Consider the following 22,408-nt stretch of genomic DNA (forward strand, 5'->3'; position numbering starts at 1 on the left):
GTTGCCTTTCCACTCCTTAACATATCTGTTCTCACCATTGCCCACATTGTGAACAAGACAAATTTCTATTATGTCTGATTAAGCACCTCCACCTGTTAACATGCAGTGATCTGCAATCCAGTCATTATTTTAGTAGTCAATGCACACACCTATACACTTTAATGAAACAAAAAATAATTTGTCACGTTTAGTTTCCGCCTTGTATTCCTCATCTTCACGTATTTTTTATACCCGGCTGTGACGATAGCTTATGTCAATGTTTTGTCTAATAAATGGAAAATTCTTTAAAATTAAGTGTTAAAAATGTAAAGAATGTAATTCATTTGTCACAGTTGGCGGAACAGATGTACACCGTTGAGTGAGGCTGAAGTGGAGGCGGCCATGTTTGTTAAAAGCCTTTATGGATAATTCATGAACAGCAGCGCGCCTTCTATCCCTGTAACATACAGTATCGCTATCAGTTCACAGATGTCTGATAAAATAAATGTATTTCTGGCTGTTAAAGAGACATTTACGAGCGCGAGTTTCAAATGTCCGACTGCAAGTGAATGCAGCCAGGTAATATTGTCCCAACTCATTACAGTTTAGTACAATATTTATTAATTTATATTTGGTTGCTCCACCTTAAAGACCTACTTCACCGGTGGGAATATGAAGGTGTAGTGAATTCTGAGATCCTATTTAGTATAAGTGTGCAAAAAAAATTGAAATTGGTTCATCTTAGCCTGAGAAAAGTTAGAAAGAGTGTTTTATGGTCTCACTGTCTAACCCTACATTTTCCTTACTGTGACATCACAGTAAGGGCTAGGATTAACAGGACTGCTGGGCCAAGGGAAGACAGAGGGAAGAAAAACCTCATTCATTATATTATAATAGTGATTTTATAATGATAGAACGCCTGTTCCGTATGGGTGAAGTATTCCTTTAAGTCAGCCCAGGCAGGACAGGATAGTTAAGTTTCAGTTTTCATCTCCGCGCTGGACAGCTGTTCGCTCAGCTGAAGGGCTCGAGCCTCACGGAGCAGACGGCGGGAGTCAGTCTAAAGCCAGCGATGATCACTCTCACAAATCAAAAAGCTAAATTATAAAATAAAGCTATCTCTTCATCCCTCTGTCCACCACACACTCAGTCACTAGTAGTTTAAAGGAAGTACATGAGGATTAAAACCTCATTTTGCACTTTATTATTTTTGAAAGTTTGAAGATTGCAGGTAAGTAAAATACCACCAGCCACTACATTCTCAATGATAGACGTGAATAATCACTTCTTCTTTTTTTACAGTCTAAACCAATTTTTTTTAACAATAGAGTAGAATAAATATTTGAAAGCAATGAATGCATGATATTACTGCATTGTATTTGATTCTATTTTTGTCACTGGGAACCTAAATGTTGTCAATTACTTTACATAAACTTGATGCAAACAAATTCACCAGAATGCAGGAAAGGAAGTGATGAATGCTCAAAAATTTCAGGGGGGGCACCCCCACACCCTCCATTTAAATAGTGTCCTAAACCAAGGTTTAATCATAACCTACACCCTTGAAATTCATTAATTATTTTGTTTAATTGTATCTATAGGCCTTTGTATAAGGATACTTCCTAATTCTCAAGTCTTAGGTCGTGCTTATCAATTGCTCATAATAACCAGTAGGCCTATTTCTGTGTTGGACATTACTGAACCTCTTCCCATTTACAGTGTGTTTAACAGGTCACTGTTTGTGACCAAACATAGGAAAATGCCACGCAATATTTATATGAATGATTTTATCTGTATTGTATGTAAATTACTAGAATATTTGAATAACTTGATATTTGCACTCAAGTTAGACTGATGATTGACATCTGATGGGAGTATCTCATATTAACACAGACAAATACCAAAGACTCACTGTTAACTAAGTACTTATTGCAGCCCTATTTGCATAGATTTTGAGCCCCATGCTGGTGTATTCGTGCAGGTGTTTGTTGTGAGGCAGGTAATGTAGTAATTATTCAGTAATAATAATCTTTAACATTTTGTCTGACACCTTTTATGTTTAAATGTAAGGCTTCATTCGTGCTACAATACATTAAGTATTATGTTATTTAGTCAACATATCTAAATGTGGGGGCTTTCCCAAGTAAATATTTATTTATATGGCTTTAATTAAATCGGCATACTGTATATACATCCGCCACAGGTTGCAACCCCTTAAAATCTCCTGCCACCCTCTTGCCACCCCATGAATATTTTTCTAGATCCGCCTCTGTGTACTAGGAAGTTGGATGTATGGTGCCAGTGATAACTGAACTAAATTATAAAATGAAGCCATCTCCTCCTTCCTATATCTGTCTATCTTTATCCTTCCACTACACACTCAGTCACTACTATCCATGCTAAAAGGAAGCAGGATTATAACCTCATTTAGCACATTATTTTTAAATATTTTATATTATTTTAATTTTTTTTCTCCCCCATCTAATTGACGATTTTTAGAAAAATGTGTTGGTTTGTAAGCGCTAAGGGAGCATGTTTAAATAAAACCTGTGAACCTTAACTTTTAAATGTATTTTATTTCATGTTTCTATGTGCTACACAGGCTTAGATATTAAGGTTTTGGTAGACTTGACAATTCGTACTATTTTTTCAGAAAACCCTCAGGCATTAAGGACATGCATCCTAGATTGCCATAGTCATCAATGGGTTAAACAAAGGTAGCCCACCGTAGAATAGCAAAATAGCAACTTTCACTCTCCAGAATAGCAGACTTTCTAAATAAAATCCAATTGAATCCTTCTTTGGTCAACAAAGTCCTTTTCATCCATTGCTGATCAGAAGAGAGAGATTCATATATTATTTTCTTTCAGGCAACAGTTCTTGCATCCTTCATGTAATGTTGCCACCGAGCATTAAAAAAATACATACAGAATAAACTGCCCCCCATTGCTCTAGTGCCCACCTAATTTCCCCAGCTCGGAACCACAAAAGAATCCAAACTTGTTTGAAAGATAACCGTCTAGTATGTTTTTATATGAAAGGTTGCTAGAGCCATGTTCTTATAACTTCTTCTGACCACAACCATGTTCTGAACAGTGAGTACACTTTGTTTTCCCATCAAACCGGATATTTTTCTAAAGAAAGTTAAACAACATTAATCATTAAGGTTTGATTCAGGAGTTACAGCTTTATGATGACATAAATAAATAAAAAAGAACTTTGGAGGATATTTTAGAAAGATGGGAAAGATTACCACTAGTTAGGTCATGTGATTCACACACAACTCTGAGCCCAGTTTCCTCACAAACACAAAACTCCTATTAGAGAACTCTATAGGGACTGTGGTATAAAATACTCAAAGTGAGATTACTGGCAAAGCCTCAGCACTAAAATTGGTCCAATTAGAATGCTCCAAAACCAACAGGCCCTGCTTCGTACATCTGGCAGGGCTTTGCGGCTCATTATCACCTTTTGTTGTTCCACTGAATCAACAAAGAAAAAAAAACTAAATGAGACGGATGTAAGGTGACCTGCCAAATCCTCCATTTCATTTCAAAATCTTCTCCTCACCTCTCCACTGAGCTCTCCAATCTCACTCTACCTAATTACAAAAATGAACCATAGCCAAGAAATTCACAAACATATACTGCTGAGGAAGTGTCCAACTGACTAGTTTGGAAAATGCTCTTAAATATTACTTAGATTGTCACAAAAAAAAAAAAAAAAACGGTTAGTATGCCAAAAGTACTATAATTATGAATGCATCATTTTTGGATTTTTGTTTTCTTTACGAGTGTGATATTGTGTAATACTGCAGGCTAATACAGACAGTTTTTTGTGAGTATTTAAATAATATTTAAGAGACCGTTCCAAGCAGTGAGTTGGACACTTTATCAGCAGTTTATATACATACTTTGTGCATTTCTCCACCAGTGCACTATCAAGTCACCTTCCTCCCTCCTGCCCCCTTTCCCTCTCTCATCACTTACAGGCCTGTTTGAAGACGCGCCTCTCTTGACATTTAATCCACTTCTGCCTTTCAAAGGGAAAAGGCCGCGCTGATAAAAGGATTGGCCAAAAAGCTGCCATTATTCTGCTTCTGCACCATCAACAACACACAGACACACACAGACACACACACACACACACACACACGGTGTCTGGGTCATTTAAAAAGGAGGCTGGCTGTTGGTCTGTTTCTTTAGAGATTGTGAGTCTAACCGAGAACAAAAGCAAGAAAAGGAATGGAAAACAGTTGGATACGAATGTTTGGTTCAGTTCAAACAGAATGCTTTTTAGAATTCAAGAAAAGTTCTGGCCGTCGTTTGAGAACCAGTCCCATGTTATGGTTATAGACACAAACACAGACATAAAGCCAGGGCAACAATCAAACTTAACCGACTAAATAACAAATATATTAACAAATAATAATATTTATCAGTAAAAGTCCTAAACATAAATCCCCAGTTCTCATGCATTCACTACCTAAACTACACAGACACTTCAATCCACTACGACCGGAAACGTATATCTACAATATGATCTTGGATACGGATTACTCAAACTTATCGTTATTATTTTCTACGGCAACAATAATCTCCCCTTCAGGGATGAAACACCGAATGTGTCTATCTATCATCTGCTTATCCATCTATCTGCCAGGGACCCTGCTCTGATATTCCTGCTCAAACGTTTCTATGACAACAGTCCAGTAATCCATTCCTGCCTCTTCAAGGCAACGAGCGGAAGAAGTGGCATCATCCACCACTGCCTCTAGTTTTCTCAAGCAATTACACATGATTTAAAAACACACCTATGAATATATGATATTCCATTTTCTACCAAGTCTGTTCTGAAAAATGCCAACAAAATCTACACACTGCACCTTTAAATTTGATTAATACCAAGACCTGTCAAAACTTCTGATTCTGTGAATTAATGACTTTTTTTTTTAAACTAAATATTTTGATTCAGACAGAAACTACAAGGTTAGGAACTACGGGTGACCTGGGCCTTCAGTGTGTGCTTATCGTCTTACATGAGCCTGTGAAGTCGTTCACAAATAAAATGTATAATTATACTTACTAGGTGAAGACCACAGAACTCTAATTGCACTGTATTCTTTGAAAATGAGCATTAGAATCATATTCACTTGCAGCTACAATAGAATGATTATTTGTTTAATTGGTGTACGTCAGGACACCCCCCTGAAGGAAAAAGGTGCCGATACTTTTCATAATGCAGTGGCCCCATGATAACTACTATGTTTGTATTTCTTACCATCTACTTGGGTTTATCAATTTTAATATCTTATTCCACAGCCTACCCTTGGATTATTTTTGCCTCTTTAAAAATTAATTATATTAATTTGCCTTAATTATATATTTCAACATACTAATCAGTGGTGTTATAATTACAATGGCTGAAATGAAAAAGTGTCATGTGAAAGGGGCTTAGCTCACAGTGAAGAGATAATTATCATCTTTGCAAAAAAAAAGTTGGGTTTCTTTTAGCTCTTTTGACCGCATATAACTAGCCTGGCATTCCCAGACCTGCCACTAGGCGCTGGCAAATTAAATTTGCTGCGCGTGTTGGTCTGGAGACGCTCCGTTGAAGCTTATCAAGACTACCAGAAATCTGGTATAACGTTTCAATTGGTTCTATCTAATATGGGCGCGCCAGAGCCCTTTATATGGTGCTCTGGGGAGGACGTAACCGGATGACGACAGTGACGTGCATGCGACGTCGAAGCTGTGATAGTAAACATCAAAGATGGCTGCGGATATGTTGTGTGAGTTTGAGACTGCTTTGGCCTCGACCAGGCCCCCAGGATGCTGCCTTCTCCGAGCAACCAGCATGGACTAGTGGCCAACCCATTAGTACTGCATGCTGTGAATGGGGAGCTTATTTTCCATGGAGCCCAGAGGCAGATTTTCCCGTCCACCCCAATACAACGGCGAACAAGATTGTGTCTCCGCAAATTTTTTCTGGATATCAATCATAGGCTCATACTTATCTTTAGACCATGTACTAATAAAACTGAAGTTTTCTCATCTAAAAACGCCACCTCAAGCGTTTTATTAGCCCAACGGCTTTCAACGTCTTTCAGTTTGTTTTCGCGGGAGGAGGAGGGGTGGGCAGCCGTGGCCAGCTGAATAGAGTCGTAGTGAAACAAATGTTTCGGTTTTCTGCTCCGGCCTCCGAGAGGGCTCAGTGTTTCTTTATAGGTCCATGACTCTTTCAGTGCGAGGCTCCATTAACTTCTCGTGTCTGAGGTTTTTCCTTTTACTTAACATGAAGGACGTTGATGATTTTAGGCATGTGACTTTTTAACATTACTCGCCGAGGGATTTGTAGACTGGTTCAGCTGTTAGTCGCGTGAGCTCAACTCTCACGTTCCTCTGCTTGCGATCATTGCGATTCACCATATATTGATCCATTTATTCAAAAGATCCATAGGCAAAGGATGGGTGCATTACGGGATCATGTACAAAAACTAGTTGCTCATCCAGCGGCAGCCTCACTATCACCTCCAGCTGTGCTGATGAGCTCTAATAATCTCTAAGGGTACTATGCCATTTGCGCTACCCATGGTGTGGAAAACACCAAAACACATCAAATGCCTGTAACAGGCACGGATGTATTGATTAATTGAATGATTATGGGAGTCCTACGTAATTTTTATAACATTGTTAGTGTAATATAACCATTTCAGTTACGTTGGTTTTTAATTTGCAGTTGCTTGTTACGTATGACAGTTAACAATGTTGTGTATTGTAATTAATTATGTTGGTATAGGCTACTCCAACTTCGTTGCTGTTCCCATTCTGATTAGGCAATTGCTTTGACAACCACACATTCGGTCTTATAATTAAACTTTAAAAAGCTCACTTTGGCATTTGAACATTTGTTTGCTTTATTTCAATAGAGCACTAAGAACTTTGCTCACTACTTAACAGCACACGCTACGAAAACAGCGCTAACCCACTAGCTGGTTTAGCTTACATTAGCTAATAGTGCTGCCCTGATGGCAGGAGGAGTCTTCGTTTAGAACTTGTGAATCACTATATTACTTAACAACAACGGGATGTTATTTTACGATTACATACAGAGAATCATCGGGGATATGTAATGTATACTTCCATGGTAGATAAACAATACAACTGTGCTCGTCTCCGCTTAGCTTCAGCTTAGTTTACGGCATGGACATATTAGACTGTTACACTGCTTTCTTCATCCAAGAACGTCAGTGAAACGTGCACTGCGCGTCACGGTTTAGGGGCGTGTTGGCACCGTGTACCGCGGAAGGAATACTTCCTGTATGGTTGCCCTGCGCCAATGAGCAGCTTTCAGAGGAATGAATGGCTTCAACGTTCCAACGGTTTTCAGTCCGCTGTCCATTTCTTTATAGGTCCATGGCCTCGACCCTTAACGAATTGGAAGACGGGACTCATAGCTTTCACTAGCAAGTAAGTGGAATGTTCTGTTTTGCCGACCGACAACGGCAAACGTTTAATTGAACAGTTTAACAGCTGTTCGCTAAACGAACGGGGCTTACGTCACTTGTGCATCGCTCTGATTGGTTGTAGTGCTATCCAACTGCGTGCAGTGGCATTTGAAATGCACGAGTAGGAGCCGCCCCTAGAGTTGGAAATTACTATTGATCGTCGCCAGACCCTCTATCGTTCAAGATATCAGGGTCAGGATTTCCAGGCTAGCATATAACACCTTCCCATCATCAAAAAGACACAGGCAAAGTTAGCAACCATCTGGTGAGCAGTTAGCAGCAGAATTTGCCAATATTTTTTCTAAGGAGTTAGTGGAGACCCAAATAGAACTAAAATATAATATAAAAATCAAGATATACAGTATTATTATCATGGACTGTTCTGTGGCGAAGCAGGTAGGGTGGTCGTCCACTGGGTTGCAGGGTTGGTGGTTCGATCCCCCATCTCCCCACCACATGTCAAAGTGTGCCTGGGCAAGACACTGAACCCTAAATTGTTCCGATAGTTAGCTTGCACCCTGCGTGGTAGCTGCTGCTATCGGTGTATGAATGTGTTTGTGTGACTGTGTACAAAACAATGTAAAGCGCGATGGGTCTGTGAAAAAACAGGGAAAAGCCCTGGAGTCCATTTAATAAGATAAATGTTTTGAAAGAAAATACCTGGTAAAGTAGGGAAATCCCTAGTATCCACAGTAATGCCTTTATAGTAGTGTATGTTTGACCGATTCCTCTGACCCACCTTGTTTGTCCACTTCCATAGGCTCGGGGTCAGGCACCTCCACCGGCCGCCCGTCCACGTGAGTGAAGACAAAGGGTTTCTCTGAAGCCACCATCAGCCCCTTCCCCTGGGGCTCCAGCGCCGCGTAGTGAGGCACCGACTTCCCCCTAAGGACCCTCCTCTTCTTAACCGCATACGCCTTCTCCTGACCTGTATGGTGGAATACAAAATGTAATGTTTGTAGAGTGTGTGTGGACTGTTTAAACTGAATCGCCCTCTGGGATCAATAAAGTTGTTTGAATTTGAACTTGAACATACAGTATTGGGGTTATAGTGAGAAATGTGTGAAAGTAATCTGGTTCTCCCATTAAACTTTGACCGAGATCGATAGGATTGACACAAACGACAGGTTTTTAATGTGAGAGCCGCGAACATCAGGGTAGAGCTTTGACCTTCACGGAGGAATATACAGTCTTTTAGTCCATCAACTATTAGCTCTTTGAAACAAAACACAACTGGTCTGCAGACTGTGTCTGTATAATGTGCATTTTTTTGCATTTATTGCTCTAGTTTTATGGCAACTGGAATTGGCATTTCCTTTTTATTTTTCAACTGGAAAATTGTTTCTATTGCACAAAGTTTATTTTTTTCTATCTACTTATTACAATATCACTGACTGATAAAAATAAAAAAAAATTTAATCAAATTACTAAGAAGCTCATTGCAGCAGTGGTTTTAACAGTATAGTATAAGGACAAAGTCACTTATTTGCTCTGAAATGTAGAAAAACTGCGGTTTCATGTTTTTTGTTCACAAATATTGATTAAATAGTCTTTTAAGAAAACTCTACATATATACTGATCCCATTGATGCCCCAAATTAAAACATATTGTACGACAAACTTTATTCCCCTCTGCAGTGAAATTCAGTGGCTGATAAAACTACTTTCAAAGTGAGGACCGAGCAAAAGCTCATTACTATTATACAAGTGTAGATTTGATCAAACATGGAGACATTTAACAACCAAAACAAAAGATTATTTTACAGCGTGGCAGATGTTCAAAGGGACAGCAATATATAGATCTAACTAGATGAGTAAGGGACTCTCCAAAGGAGGCGTTTTGCTTTCTTTGGTATTTCCGATCTTTTTATCATTAGGCGGAGAGTCTTTTTCAGAGAGTGCCAAGAACTTTAATGAAAATCCTTCTTGCCTTTGTTTGGTTCAGAGTAAATTCATTAAACCAAAGACAAAATAATTAAACTTCATTAACGGTGGACTCTGACTCACTTCCTACATTTTAATTAACACAGATTTTTTTGTTCATCTTCTGAATAGTTTTTTTAAAAAAAGTTAAAGTGAAAGGCTTAAAAATGTCCTAGTTCAGGCCTAATTATTTGTGACACGCTTTCTTGTGTTGTTGTTCTTATTGGGTGGATTCTGGAGAACGCTTGTTGTCAAAATCAACTTTATCAAAATCAGTGAATATCTCCTCACGATCCGCTACCTGTCCGTACTAGAGATAAAATCCAGTGTTCATAAATGTGCAAGTTGTTTGCTATGGTGGGCCCACTTTGTTTACATACACATTGTTAACATACCAGTTTTACAGAGCCTAGGCTGTGCATTCAAACCTGATTATTATTTTTTGCATGTAGCCCACAGGTAGCAGATCATGAGAAGCAGATCACAAGCGCTCTCCAGAATTGCCGACTCCACCTTTTAACGCTCAATTACTGATATCTAAAGCAGTTGATTGATTGGCCCACCCACCCTGTGCTGCGTTGTTGGCTACAGTGATCCACTCCAGAGACACAGAGAAGCCGCTGCCCTTGGTCTCCTCTGGGTCTTTCTGGACGCGCAGCAGCAGAACCTCCAGGCTGTGTGCTCCGGCCTCCACGTGGGAGACACTGTGGAGGACTGTGAAGGGCTCAGACGTGTCTTCACTGAACAGAGGCTACGGGGACATAATCAACAAATACAATTTAGTTTAGCCATTATCTTTTTTTTTTTTTTTTTTCCCCAGAAGTATTTTTATTGGAAAATGTGATTTCAAACAATACCACAATAGCCAACATGTGATCCATTTGTGTGTGTGTGTGTGTGTGTGTGTGTGTGTGTGTGTGTGTGTGTGTGTGTGTGTGTGTGTGTGTGTGTGTGTGTGTGTGTGTGTGTGTGTGTGTGTGTGTGTGTGTGTGTGTGTGTGTGTGTGTGTGTGTGTGTGTGTGTGTGTGTGTGTGTGTGTGTGTGTGTGTGTGTGTGTGTGTGTGTGTGTGTGTGTGTGTGTGTGTGTGTGTACAATACAAAAATAGAAAAGGTGCTAGAAGGAACTTTTAAATATTTCTGTAATATATTTCTGTCTCATTTTTCCTCTGATGATCATACATTACATGTAACAGCAAACGAGACCATCAGTGCAAAGAATGCTATTTCTATAAAGTTTTTCTTAATGCCTTTGTCATGGGTAACGCTCACCCAGGAACTAGAGCTGGCTTAGTTAAAACAGTACCGCTTTTGTCCAAATGGGGTGCAAGAAATAACAATTATTGAAAGTTCCTCGGAGCACCTTCAAGTGACCAATACAGGTCAATATAAGGTAATGGTTCAGTAATGCCCCTTTTACCTTGACATTAACTTGTAGATTACATTGCAACTTACTTAATATTCTATCAAAGCCTAATATTTTTTTATCTGACAAAAATATATATATTTATATATTTCTACTTACTTCCCACTTCATAACGTTGCCGTCTCCCCTCTTGCCGGTGCGTAGGAGGGACAATCGACCGGCGCCGTCGGACAGGGCGGCCCATGTGGCTGAGGTGAGGCTCAGAGACGCACACAGACGGTTCTCACAGCGGCCGCAGTCATCGGTTATACGGTAGACCTCTCTGGGTTTCCCTAGGGCCGTGTCCTGCATTCACAACACAGTCAATACGGTATGAAAGAAATGTCACAAACTTAACCTTTACTAAAACTATCTAAGCTACGTTTGACTCCATCCATCAATCCATGTCTGCAGCATAGAGCGAATTTAACTGAGCTGGTGGGTACGGATAAAATAATTGTTTTTCTGATTAAACATATTAATTTGGACTATGAATTGGATAAACATAGCGAAAAACAAAAATGGCTATTACAAAAAAATTTCAACCCTTATAGGTGACGTCTTAAAATTGCCTGTTTTGTCAGACTCCCAAAAAAAATAGCAACGAAATGTCCTATTTGACAAATCAGTAAAAAAAATAGATAATAATGATTTTTTTTTGCGTGAAAAGGAAATCATTAACCAAGAAGCTGCATTTAACTCTTGTACACAATGTACTCGCGTGTGTGTGTGTGTGTGTGTGTGTGTGTGTGTGTGTGTGTGTGTGTGTGTGTGTGTGTGTGTGTGTGTGTGTGTGTGTGTGTGTGTGTGTGTGTGTGTGTGTGTGTGTGTGTGTGTCGATCGAACAAATTGTTTGAGCACTGGTATTGGAGAAAAGCAACACAAAAAGGTACAGAATGGATTTTGTCTGTGGTTAAAACTGTGAAACTACATTAGTCAGTCGGAGCATTCTGCAGACATGACTCACTAGACTCACGACTCCAACAGAGACACTTAATAAGACCAGGCTTTGAACTACAGAGGAGTTCAAAGCCTGGATTCTGTGGCACCTCTCTCTACAAAAACCAGACGAACGATGAGGGCTTCTCCCTGGTTTACGGACCACACTCGAGCTCTGAAAAATGACTGCAGGAGATTCGAACAAAGATGGAGAAAATCAAAACAAGAGTCCACTTACCGGCCTTGGAGAGATAGCGTCTCAATCTACAAGCGTGCTCTGAATGTAGCAAAGAAGGCCTATTACTCTTCTCTTATTAATAGGAATAAGAGTAATCCAAAATTTTTATTTGACACTGTTGCCAAACTTACAAAAAAACCGCAATCATCAAATCGCTCAATCCACACCGCGCAAAATTTTATTGACTATTTTGATAGTAAAATTACAAATATCAGAAACCAAATCAGTTCCTTTGGTACAACGAATTGCACGATAGCTGCGTGTAAGCGTAATATCGGTTTATTTAATAACTTTGAGCCTGTTCCGTATGAAGAACTGACTCAAATAGTCAAAAACTCAAAACCAACGACCTGCCTCCTTGATCCCTTGCCTGCCAAATTGTTCAAAGAACTCTGGCAAACCCTGGGTCCTACAATACATGATGTTGTCAACCTTTCATTAATGACTGGTACTGTTCCCACTTCCTTTAAGGCTGCTGTGGTGAAACCCCTTCTCAAGAAACCCAATTTGGATCCTGATGATCTGAGTAATTATCGCCCAGTGTCAAATTTGCCTTTTTTATCCAAAATACTAGAACGTGTAGTGGCTCAACAGCTCTCGGATCACTTGACTAGTAATCAACTTTTTGAACCATTTCAGTCTGCCTTTAGGGCACGTCACTCGACTGAAACCGCGCTCACTAAAGTAGTTAATGATACTCTGTTGATGATGGACTCCAATACGGCCTCGGTGCTTCTATTGTTGGACCTCAGTGCAGCATTTGACACCATCGACCATGTCATACTCCTGGATCGTCTGGAAAACCTGTTTGGCTTTACAGGGCCGGCCCACGATTGGCTGAAATCATACCTATCCGGTAGAACTCAGTGTGTCTCCTACAACAACAGTACATCCATATTCACTGACGTGAAATACGGAGTACCTCAAGGATCTGTTCTTGGACCTCTGCTTTTCTCTTTGTATATTTCTCCGATTGGTAACATTATTCGTAGCTTCGGGGTCAATTTTCACTGCTATGCGGATGATACTCAGCTCTATGTCCCGGTAAAAGTTAATGATGTTACTCAAATCGCTAATTTAGAGGCCTGCCTATCCGCTGTTAAAAGCTGGATGTCGCAAAACTTTCTGCTCTTAAATTCAGAAAAAACTGAATTGTTATTAATCGGTCCCGCACACGTTAGAAATCAGCTTGAGCAACTGACAATTAATTCCGACAATTGCGTTATCTCTCAAAGCTTAACAGCAAGAAATCTTGGTGTTAAGTTCGACTCCAACCTGTCCTTTGATCAACACATCAAAGAGATTACCAAAACTGCGTTTTTTCACTTACGGAACATATCAAAAATACGATCCAGTCTGTCCATGGCTGATGCGGAAATATTAATACACGCCTTTGTATCTTCTCGGCTTGACTATTGTAATGTACTACTGTCTGGGTTGCCCAGGGCAAGTACTCGAAGCTTACAAAAGGTACAAAATGCTGCGGCGAGGCTTTTGACCAGAACTAGAAAATATGACCACATCACCCCCGTTCTTGCGTCGCTCCACTGGCTTCCGGTCCATGTCAGATCCGACTTTAAGGTGCTGCTATTGACCTATAAGGCATTAAATGGGCTTGCACCTTCATATTTGTCTGTTCTAGTTGCGCGATATGCCCCATCACGGGCACTACGGTCTACGACTGCAGAGCTCCTGTCTGTCCCCAGAGTTAAGAAAGCTGCCGGCAGCAGGGCTTTCTCGTATCGAGCTCCTTCCTTATGGAACACACTCCCGATAGAGATCAGACAATCTGAGTCTATCGAGGTGTTCAAATCTAAACTTAAGACTTATCTCTTTGAATTAACCTTTGGTTAGCGCTCGTCCACCTCTCTGCTGGCGCGCGGTCGGTGGCGGGTCACCCTGTCTGGGGTCGGTTCTCTAGCCTCTGCTGGGGGGGAGTTTGCTCCGGGGTAGGTGCCGGTCTTGTGCTGTTCCGGTGGGCTGTCCTGGCCGCTCGGGCTGGGGCAAATTGGCGTCTGACGTGGGCACCGCTGCTGGGGGTGGGACCATGCCTTGCCTCTGGACAGGCGGTCGCGGCGGCCTCCGGGGCTTGGCTGGGTGGTCGTGTCGGCTGACGGGGTTGGGCTGGGGGTGGGGCGCTGGGGCGGCGGCGCTGCCTGCCGCTGTCGTTGGTGTGCCCTGGGCTGGGGGTGGCCGGGGGGGTGGTGGTGTCGGGGTGCGTGCTCAGGCGTCTGCAGTGGCGCCGTGCCACTGCCTGACTGGACCGTTGGGTAGGGTGGAAATGGGGCATCGGGTGCAGATTGTGTAATTGGTGCACTGGTAGGTGGGTACTGCGATGTTTTTAATCGTTTGACGCGGGTGATAGAAGCAATCTATGCAATTTGCGTTTTAACTGTTTTTAAACTGTTTTAATCATCTACCCCTGCCTGGCGGTCAGCCCTGTGGCGTCGCTGTTGGCGTCTGTGTTTCGCTGCCCGGCGTCGGTGCTCCTCCGGCCCTTCCTAGCTCTGGGTGTGCCGACGGCGGCGGCGGATGCGTCGCGCCCTTTGTGCCTGGCACCTCTGGCCTTGCCTCGTGGGCTGGGCATGGCCGGTCCGGCGGGCCTGAGTGGGGCTGTACGGGCCGCCCCTCCGGGGGATTCGGCAGTGGTTGCTCCTCGTGGCAGCGGTGTATTTGGCTATTTCCCTATTCTATACTCTATTCTCTATCTATGGCCCCGGTCCTCCTCTGGACTAGTGCCGCACTGGGGCGTGCTCTCTGGGGGCGGGGTGCTGGGGGGCAGGCTCTGGGTCTGGGGGGCTGGCGCCGATTGTGTGTCGATGGGGAACGGTAGAGTGTGATCAATGTAATTTTAATGTTAATTGTGTTCGCATTGTTATAGCGTTATTATTATCACCCTGAGGAGCTGCCTCGGTCTCGGTTTGTCTGGGCCTGAGTACCGGCTGTCCTCCCACTGAGAATTGTCCTGCCGACGCTAATTGCATAACTGATACCATTTCTCTGACATTTGTTCTCTTTTGTTTATCTTCCATGATTGGTTGAGCGTTGCCCCGGGGGTTCTCTCCCTCCGTCTACCAAGCACTCTCCATGCTACTCGACTGACTCCGAGTTCTGTGTGGAATCAGCTGTCCTAGGAATGGATGCTCCCCGTTTGCTATTGCTTCACATCAGGATAGTACTCTTTCTACTCGCTTGCTTGTTCAATCTTTATAAATTCATTTTTGCCTTGCTCATTGGTTGCCTGTCTGTCCTCTTCCAGTTTCCCTTGGTCGTGACGAGACGGTGTGGATCTGGTCCCCCCTCCGGTTTTATCTGAGAATTGGACCATCAACGCGAATGATGTGCAGTGGTCAAGGGCGCCACCTGGAGACGTGGGATGTAATCCCGGCGATGGAAACCTTACTTTTCCCTGGTGGAGACGAGACGGTGTGGATCCTCTGGCTGCATCTGAAGTCTTCCTGCATCCACACTATTCGCACTTTACTTAGTATTACCATGTAATCACCTGGTCAATGATCAAATTCCTTCGTGATTTTCTCTACTTATGACATCTATTGCAGTATGTCCGTCCTGGGAGAGGGATCCCTTACTCTGTCGACTCTCCCTGAGATTTCTTCAATTTTTTTTATTCCCGGTAAAGGGTTTTTACTGGGAGTTTTTTCTCAGCCGAGCTAAGGGTGTAAGGGCAGGGTGTCATATTGTATCATATTGTATCATATTGTATCATATATCATATTGTATGAAATGTAAAGTCCACCGAGACAAATTTATTTGTAATTTTGGGCTATATAAATAAAACTGATTTGATTTGATTTGAGAGAGGGCACTGCTGCCATATTGAATGGTCCACTCTAATCCTAGAGAGAAAACACACACACACACACACACACACACACCAAAACATTATTTTTCCTGATGGTCTTACGGTTAATAAGATCACAGGAAGATGCTTTTAACATAGAACCTGAAGGACAACACAAGCTTTTTCAGCTAAAGACCATTTCCAGACTTCGCTCATATTTCTTACTTTGTAGCTGAAAAACCTCATTCATTCCTAACTTATGTTGCATTTGTCATGTGTTTTTGCTGATGTTTTTGAATGGTAATTAGACTCCACTTATATGGCCCTTGTTTTTTCACAGACCCAAAGCGCTTTACATTGTTTTTGTACACATTCACCAATTCACACACACACACACACACACACACATTCATACACCGATAGCAGCAGCTACCACGCAGGGTGCTAGCTATCTATCGGGAGCAATTTTGGGGTTCAGTGTCTCTTTGCCCAGGGACACTTCAACATGTGGCGGGGAGACGGGGGATCAAACCACCGACCCTGCAACCCAGAGGACGACCGCCCTACCCTACTTCACAACAGCCTCCCCATCTAATCTTAACTTTAGGTGGGCACAATTCAGACACATGGCAATTCAAAGTGCTTTACAGGGGGCGTAAAACTACATTAAAAATTAAGAAAATTAGATCGAATTTAACAGATACTAAAACAAAGAGTGAAAACTGGCAGACAAATTGTTGCATTTAAAAGACAATAAAAAAAGTGGGGAGAATTCGATTCACGGAACAAATGAACAACTGTCACGCGAGATTGAGGCCTCTGAGAGCCTTGATAGTAGCAGGCGGATACTCATTTCTACTCTTGTATGAATTTTTACTCATTCCGTGAAGCAACAGGCTTTTAAAACAGGGCCGACTACTAAATAGCAGCTGCCCTGTTGTTGCCATGGTGTGCGTGACTCTGCATGTCATATCGCTGTCTAATGCGCGGTGCACCTTTGACATCATTTTTGTATTAGAAGAGTGTTTGTGTGTGAGTGTGTGTGTGTGTGTGTGTGTGTGTGTGTGTGTGTGAGTGAGTGAGTGAGTGAGTGAGTGAGTGAGTGAGTGAGTGAGTGAGTGAGTGAGTGAGTGAGTGAGTGAGTGAGTGAGTGAGTGAGTGAGTGAGTGAGTGAGTGAGTCATCACCTCTGTACAATGCACCGAGTGACACAAATGTTCGCAAAAGCCTTGTGAGACAGGGACGATTATTATCAGATGATGATTGTAATTAGAATTTTCAAGTGCACAGGGGAGTTATAGTCTGATGATCATTGTCCAGGTCAGTTTAGACATAATGAGAAAAAAAAAACATGGACGCTGCTGCACCAATTATCGCTAATCACAGTAAATCATAGAAGAAGACATTGAAGAAGAACTCGTATGAAAAGGTCATGGGCTGATTTTGCTCCTTGTCACAAAAACCAAGTGTAGGACCTTGAGGCAATTATGTGATCACCACAGACGTAAAAGGGCTCATTCAAAATCTAGAACTTCTGTGCTGCTGATTTTTTACAATAGACAAAAGTTAGAATAAGAATAAAAAGTCCTGTTTTTCATCAAATACTAATGTAATACTAACCTCTAGACTAGAGACTACTAAGAAGCAAGAGATGTTTGCAAAGATTATTTTCTCTCTTGACATCACCTGCCAGAAATGCATCCTAGGCTGCTGCTGCTGCTTTAACACAAGTATTTGGTCGCCACCTAAAGGTGTGTCAGAGGTATTGAAGTCCACCAACAACCCCCACTATGTCTCAACATCATCAGAATCACAACCATTTGTTTACAAAGGTGGAGTGAGGGATTTTGGAGAACACTTGTTTTCAAAATAATTTTTCGTCAAATTCCGTGAATATCTCCTCACAATCCGCTTCCATGGTGTGTGTGTGTGTGTGTGTGTGTGTGTGTGTGTGTGTGTGTGTGTGTGTGTGTGTGTGTGTGTGTGTGTGTGTGTGTGTGTGTGTGTGTGTGTGTGTGTGTGTGTGTGTGTGTGTGTTGGAAAAAGACAAGCTGGTGTTTTTAATACACATCCTAGGCTCTGTAAACTGGTATGTACAAAAAGTATGTAAGAGGGCCCTATTTTAGCAAGCAACATGCCCGTTTACAGAACCTAGGCTGTGTATTAACTCTGGATTCCTTTTTAAGCGAACACACAGTACGGACAGGTAGCAGATTGTGAGGGGACATTCACTGATTTTTTTTTTTTTTTTAAAGTGATTTTGATCGATAAAATACAACAAACAGGCTGATATGTGACCAGAAAACAAACACATGAATATAAGAAAAACCTTAAAAAAGTATAAAGAGTTACCAGTGTGACGTTGAGGCTGAGGACCCGTCCTTTGCAGTCCACAAACAGAACGCTGTCGTCGTACCACGGGTCTAAGTGGAGGTAGTTGTACATGCCAAACGCTCGCATGTGCTCCAGAGTGTACTGGGTGTCCTTCAACTTCACCTCCTCCACAGCTGCATCATACAGGTGAAAGAGCAAAAGGTCAGAAAGAAAGGAGGCATGAAAATACTACAGTATAATATTGTATAAGAAGGACCATAAAAGTACTACAACTACTTTTATACATTAAAAGGTGCACTATGTAACTTTGTGTGTGTCGGAGAAGTGAAAATGTTCTAAGGTATATTCTCATGAGTGAATAAACAATCGTTCCTCACAGGAAAATTGGATCCCTGGAACACTGTTTGAAGTTAGAAAGCTTCCTTAAAAGTTACTGATTCACTGTTGTTGAATATTCTAGTCTTACGTTTGGTTGCAGATGTCTCAAAATTATTTAGTTGAGGTATGATGATAGAATTATTCAATATTAAGAATTACATGTAGAGCAAATATATATTTTTAAACCAACTGCAGGCTCTGCAAATCCTACAAATCCCTCCCCCCCTGCAGAATAGAAGGAACAGCAAGTCATTCCAGCAAAATTCAACTTCAATATTAAATGCATTGCCTCCTTGTGAATTTTTCACAAACTAACTGACTCTTTGGTGTTGAATTTTTTAAAAATATAATCGATTTTTTATTTGGTATGGCTTTTTTTTTCATGTCTACGTCTACACAACAAAAAGGCCAAAAATGTGTCACCTGGATTGTTGCAAAATTTCAATATCATCATACCATACTGATCTGTGATGTTAATATAAGAGGCAATTGTAAACAATATAAAAACATAGATGCTACAGTTTGTATTTGTAAATTGCATCAGGAGAAAAAAAAATTGTTGATTAAATCCTGTTCCCCATGTCATTTTTAGCATTTATAAGACACGTGCATGAATCGATTTCAGACATTTTAATACCATTAAAAGCCTTGTTTTTAATGAACTTATTCAGTACATTTTAAGACTTGTTGAGCGTATGTAGGAACCCTATAACCAAACTTGGACAGAAGTGGAACAGTCATGAATCAGTGCTAAGCTAACTGCACTAGAAGTTTGTCTGTTTGGTCTCACCTGCATCCAGCTCCACATTGTACGTCGGTATGGCGTCCAGAGATAACCGGTAACTTTCAAAGTTTGGGTCCAGCAAATCCCTGTTCACCTTCAGGGAATAGTTGGACGAGGCCATTTCTTTATCTCAAAATATGAGTGGGGTTTGGGCTTTTGTTGTCAAGTTGGTCACAGCCTGTGAAGCAAGATGCTGAAAGGAGTCACACGTATCCGGTTGTTGAGGCGCAATACGGAGTCATTTTGACGGCGGACGTGAACCGCCCGGGTGCTCATGGGAGTTTGAGTTCTTTAGGTATATTCTCTTTAAAAGTTTCTGTTCAGTTTTTTAATATAATAAACTATTTTAATTAGTCTTCCTTAACCATCTAATATCCTCACTGTATTTGTTTATTTAACCCTTTAATATCCTCACTAAATATCATTTGTTTTATTTATTTGAATAGGCATATAGACCTGTTTTAAACAGTTGACAGAAAACAAATTTTGTACTGGTTTCCTCAGGCAATATTAACAGTCATCTGTATATTTTTAGGCTAAAAATGGTAAATAAAATAAAATAGAACGTATTAATACATAGATAAAATGAAGTGTGTTGTCATAATATTGTTAATTTTTTTGTTATTGAAGTTTTAAATCGTGAAACAACAATATCATAATCGGTATAGGCCTCATTAAATACGATGCATTTTATAACCACATAAAAGCAATACAAATAAATAAATATAAATGTAATTGTTTTGCTGTTCTCTTGTTTGTAATTAAATTCCTAAAGTCTGGTCTGCCGGTACATTTTTTTTTTTTTTTTTTGCTGTTCTCTTGTTTGTAAAGGCTATTTCAATGACCAGCAGTAATATATCTCTCACTGGTTTTGTAGTCAAATTATTTAAAATCAAAGCGGAACTATTCAGCTTTTTCAGTTTGTTTTGGACGGTACGGTTTTGGGGTGGGACTGTGTGTTCCCCAGCTGATCCATCCCGACAACAAAAAAAGAAAAGGTACCGTCCACCTGATAGCTAGGCGAAATAAAACATTATTTGGTGAATTTTCACTTAAATCGTTGAATCCGAATTGACGCCGTTTGTGTTTTGTGTTTCCAGTCGGACAATGAGCAAAGATTCACAGATGAGGGCTGCAATTAACCAGAAGCTCATAGAAATGGGGGAACGGGAGCGGTAAGAAAGCCTTGTTTTATTTCTCCGTGGTGATTTTTTAGTTTCGAGTGAGCTACTGAGATAGTATTGATAATGTCTAAAATCTAAATGTGTGGCCGCAGGTTGAAAGAATTACTCAGGGCGAAGCTGGTGGAGTGTGGGTGGAAGGATCAGCTGAAAGCACACTGCAAAGGTATTGTGTGTGTGTGTGTGTGTGTGTGTGTGTGTGTGTGTGTGTGTGTGTGTGTGTGTGTGTGTGTGTGTGTGTGTGTGTGTGTGTGTGTGTGTGTGTGTGTGTGTGTGTGTGTGTGTGTGAGATGTCTCCTTCATAATATTGTGTATATGAAAAAATATATATAAACATCATATTGAAGTTGTAAGTAGTTCTTCGTAAAGAATATAATACTGTAGAGTACATATTAAATTATGTTTTGTCATGAAATTGGAAGTTATTTACTGTGTGTGTGTGTGTGTGTGTGTGTGTGTGTGTGTGTGTGTGTGTGTGTGTGTGTGTGTGTGTGTGTGTGTGTGCGTGCGTGTGTGTGTGTGCACGCACGCACTTGTCCAGATGTGATCAAAGAGAAGGGCCTGGAGCATGTCACAGTGGAGGACCTGGTCACAGAAGTCACACCAAAAGGCAGAGGTAGGAACACAACAACTTCATATGGGACATGCAGAGAATGTTCTTTGCAATAATTAAATGAATATAATATAATAATATGATGTAGTTCGGCTCAAGTGTAATCGCCTGAAAATTACTCCGCTTCAATTGTCACCAGAATTAACACTTACTGTGACAAGCTCAGCATCTAACACAACAACAAGCAGATTTGAACATTTCTTTCAATCTTTTTGGAAAGTATTACAATTACAATGCAATATCCTCCGAGCAACACAGGATGGCGCTAGAAACACAGGAGCTGCAAGGAGTAGCCTACACTCTGGGTTTTAATGTGCCTCAGACTGTAAGGTCTTTTACCTCTTGTGTTCGTCACAGATCAGAGGTGCCAGCTTGTACCCAATTCCTCCAGCAGATCCTTAAACAAGTCTTAAAAGGCATTGAATAAGACTTAAGACTTTATTGTCCCCAAGAGGAAATTCTTTTTCACTTCACAGTACAGTTATGGGTCGCACGCAGACAGACAATAAACAGATGGACAACAAACACAACAGAAATAACATGCAGACAGAATATGTAAACAGTGTGGGACTGGGGTGTTTTTAACTTGGCATTTTGTTAAGTGCTGCTATGGCTGCAGGCACCACGCTTTTGCCATACCAAACCTTTCCTGCACAACAGGGACCTGTACCTGCGTCCAGAGGGCTGAATGGTGAAGTGGCAGTTGAGTGGGTGTGTGTTGTCCTGTGCTATTGTGGATGTGATGCGTGAGATGGCCTTGATGTTGGGCTCTGACAGTGTGGGTGTGGGGAGACCGATTGATTTTGGCAGCTATGTTTGTGACACGTGTGAGCTTGACCCCGCCACACTATCGCCACCAAGAATACTGAAAGCCATTATAACATGTATTGCATCACAAACAGCAGCTGTTTCTCTTGATTTCCCCACTGAATGTGTGTTCAAAATGTCTTTCTCTTTCTCTCCCTTTCAGCGCTGGTTCCAGACAGTGTGAAGAAAGAGCTCCTGCAGAGAATCAGAGCTTTCTTAGCTCAACACGCAACCTTGTGAATGAGACCATTCCCCTCCCCACGGCCTAGAAACTTTTTTACTCACCGTAGATCCACGATTTAAAATCCGAAACTGATGTTTGTTCTCATCGTGAGCAATGCTGAAGTGTTATTTTTTATTTTGTATCGTGCGTTTTCATATTGATTTTAGTTTGTTACGCTGCAGTTTTTGGAAGAACAAGAAGAATAAAGTTTCACTGCGAAAGAGATGTTTGACCTTTAATTGATTTCCTTGTACAAACCACAAAAAATGCCGACATACCTCATCAGACAGCACAATGAGT

At 41.2% G+C, this 22,408-nt stretch overlaps 2 protein-coding genes across 2 annotated transcripts in view; one reads left to right on the forward strand and one right to left on the reverse strand.

Annotated features, from left to right (window-relative positions):
- nudcd1 (NudC domain containing 1) overlaps nucleotides 1-19,478 on the reverse strand; it is a 45,908-nt gene extending 26,430 nt beyond the window's left edge. Inside the window, exons 1-5 of the mRNA XM_080046097.1 lie at nucleotides 19,291-19,478; nucleotides 18,141-18,295; nucleotides 10,931-11,116; nucleotides 9,976-10,159; nucleotides 8,226-8,414 (exon numbers count right to left, since the gene is read on the reverse strand). Coding sequence (XP_079902223.1) covers nucleotides 8,226-8,414; nucleotides 9,976-10,159; nucleotides 10,931-11,116; nucleotides 18,141-18,295; nucleotides 19,291-19,405 — 829 coding nt within the window. The 5' untranslated portion in view covers nucleotides 19,406-19,478. The remainder of the gene's footprint in view (nucleotides 1-8,225; nucleotides 8,415-9,975; nucleotides 10,160-10,930; nucleotides 11,117-18,140; nucleotides 18,296-19,290) is intronic.
- A 742-nt stretch (nucleotides 19,479-20,220) lies between these two features.
- LOC307264611 (transcription and mRNA export factor ENY2-2) lies at nucleotides 20,221-22,311 on the forward strand. Its single transcript, XM_080046051.1, has 5 exons — nucleotides 20,221-20,282; nucleotides 20,385-20,459; nucleotides 20,561-20,631; nucleotides 21,007-21,081; nucleotides 22,049-22,311. Exons 2-5 carry the CDS (start codon nucleotides 20,392-20,394, stop codon nucleotides 22,123-22,125), a joined length of 291 nt encoding a protein of 96 aa, XP_079902177.1. The 5' UTR covers nucleotides 20,221-20,282; nucleotides 20,385-20,391; the 3' UTR covers nucleotides 22,126-22,311.
- Nucleotides 22,312-22,408: the final 97 nt, after the last annotated feature.

This window comes from Ammodytes marinus (assembly GCF_949987685.1).
Source record: "Ammodytes marinus genome assembly, chromosome: 17".
Lineage (NCBI taxonomy): Eukaryota > Metazoa > Chordata > Actinopteri > Uranoscopiformes > Ammodytidae > Ammodytes > Ammodytes marinus.

Coding starts and splice junctions, on each gene's coding strand:
- LOC307264611 (XM_080046051.1), top strand. CDS start 20,392: ATGAGCAAAGATTCACAGATGAGGGCTGCAATTAACCAGAAGCTCATA. Junction 20,632..21,006: donor GCTGAAAGCACACTGCAAAG/GTATTGTGTGTG, acceptor GCACTTGTCCAG/ATGTGATCAAAGAGAAGGGC. Junction 21,082..22,048: donor AGTCACACCAAAAGGCAGAG/GTAGGAACACAA, acceptor TCTCCCTTTCAG/CGCTGGTTCCAGACAGTGTG.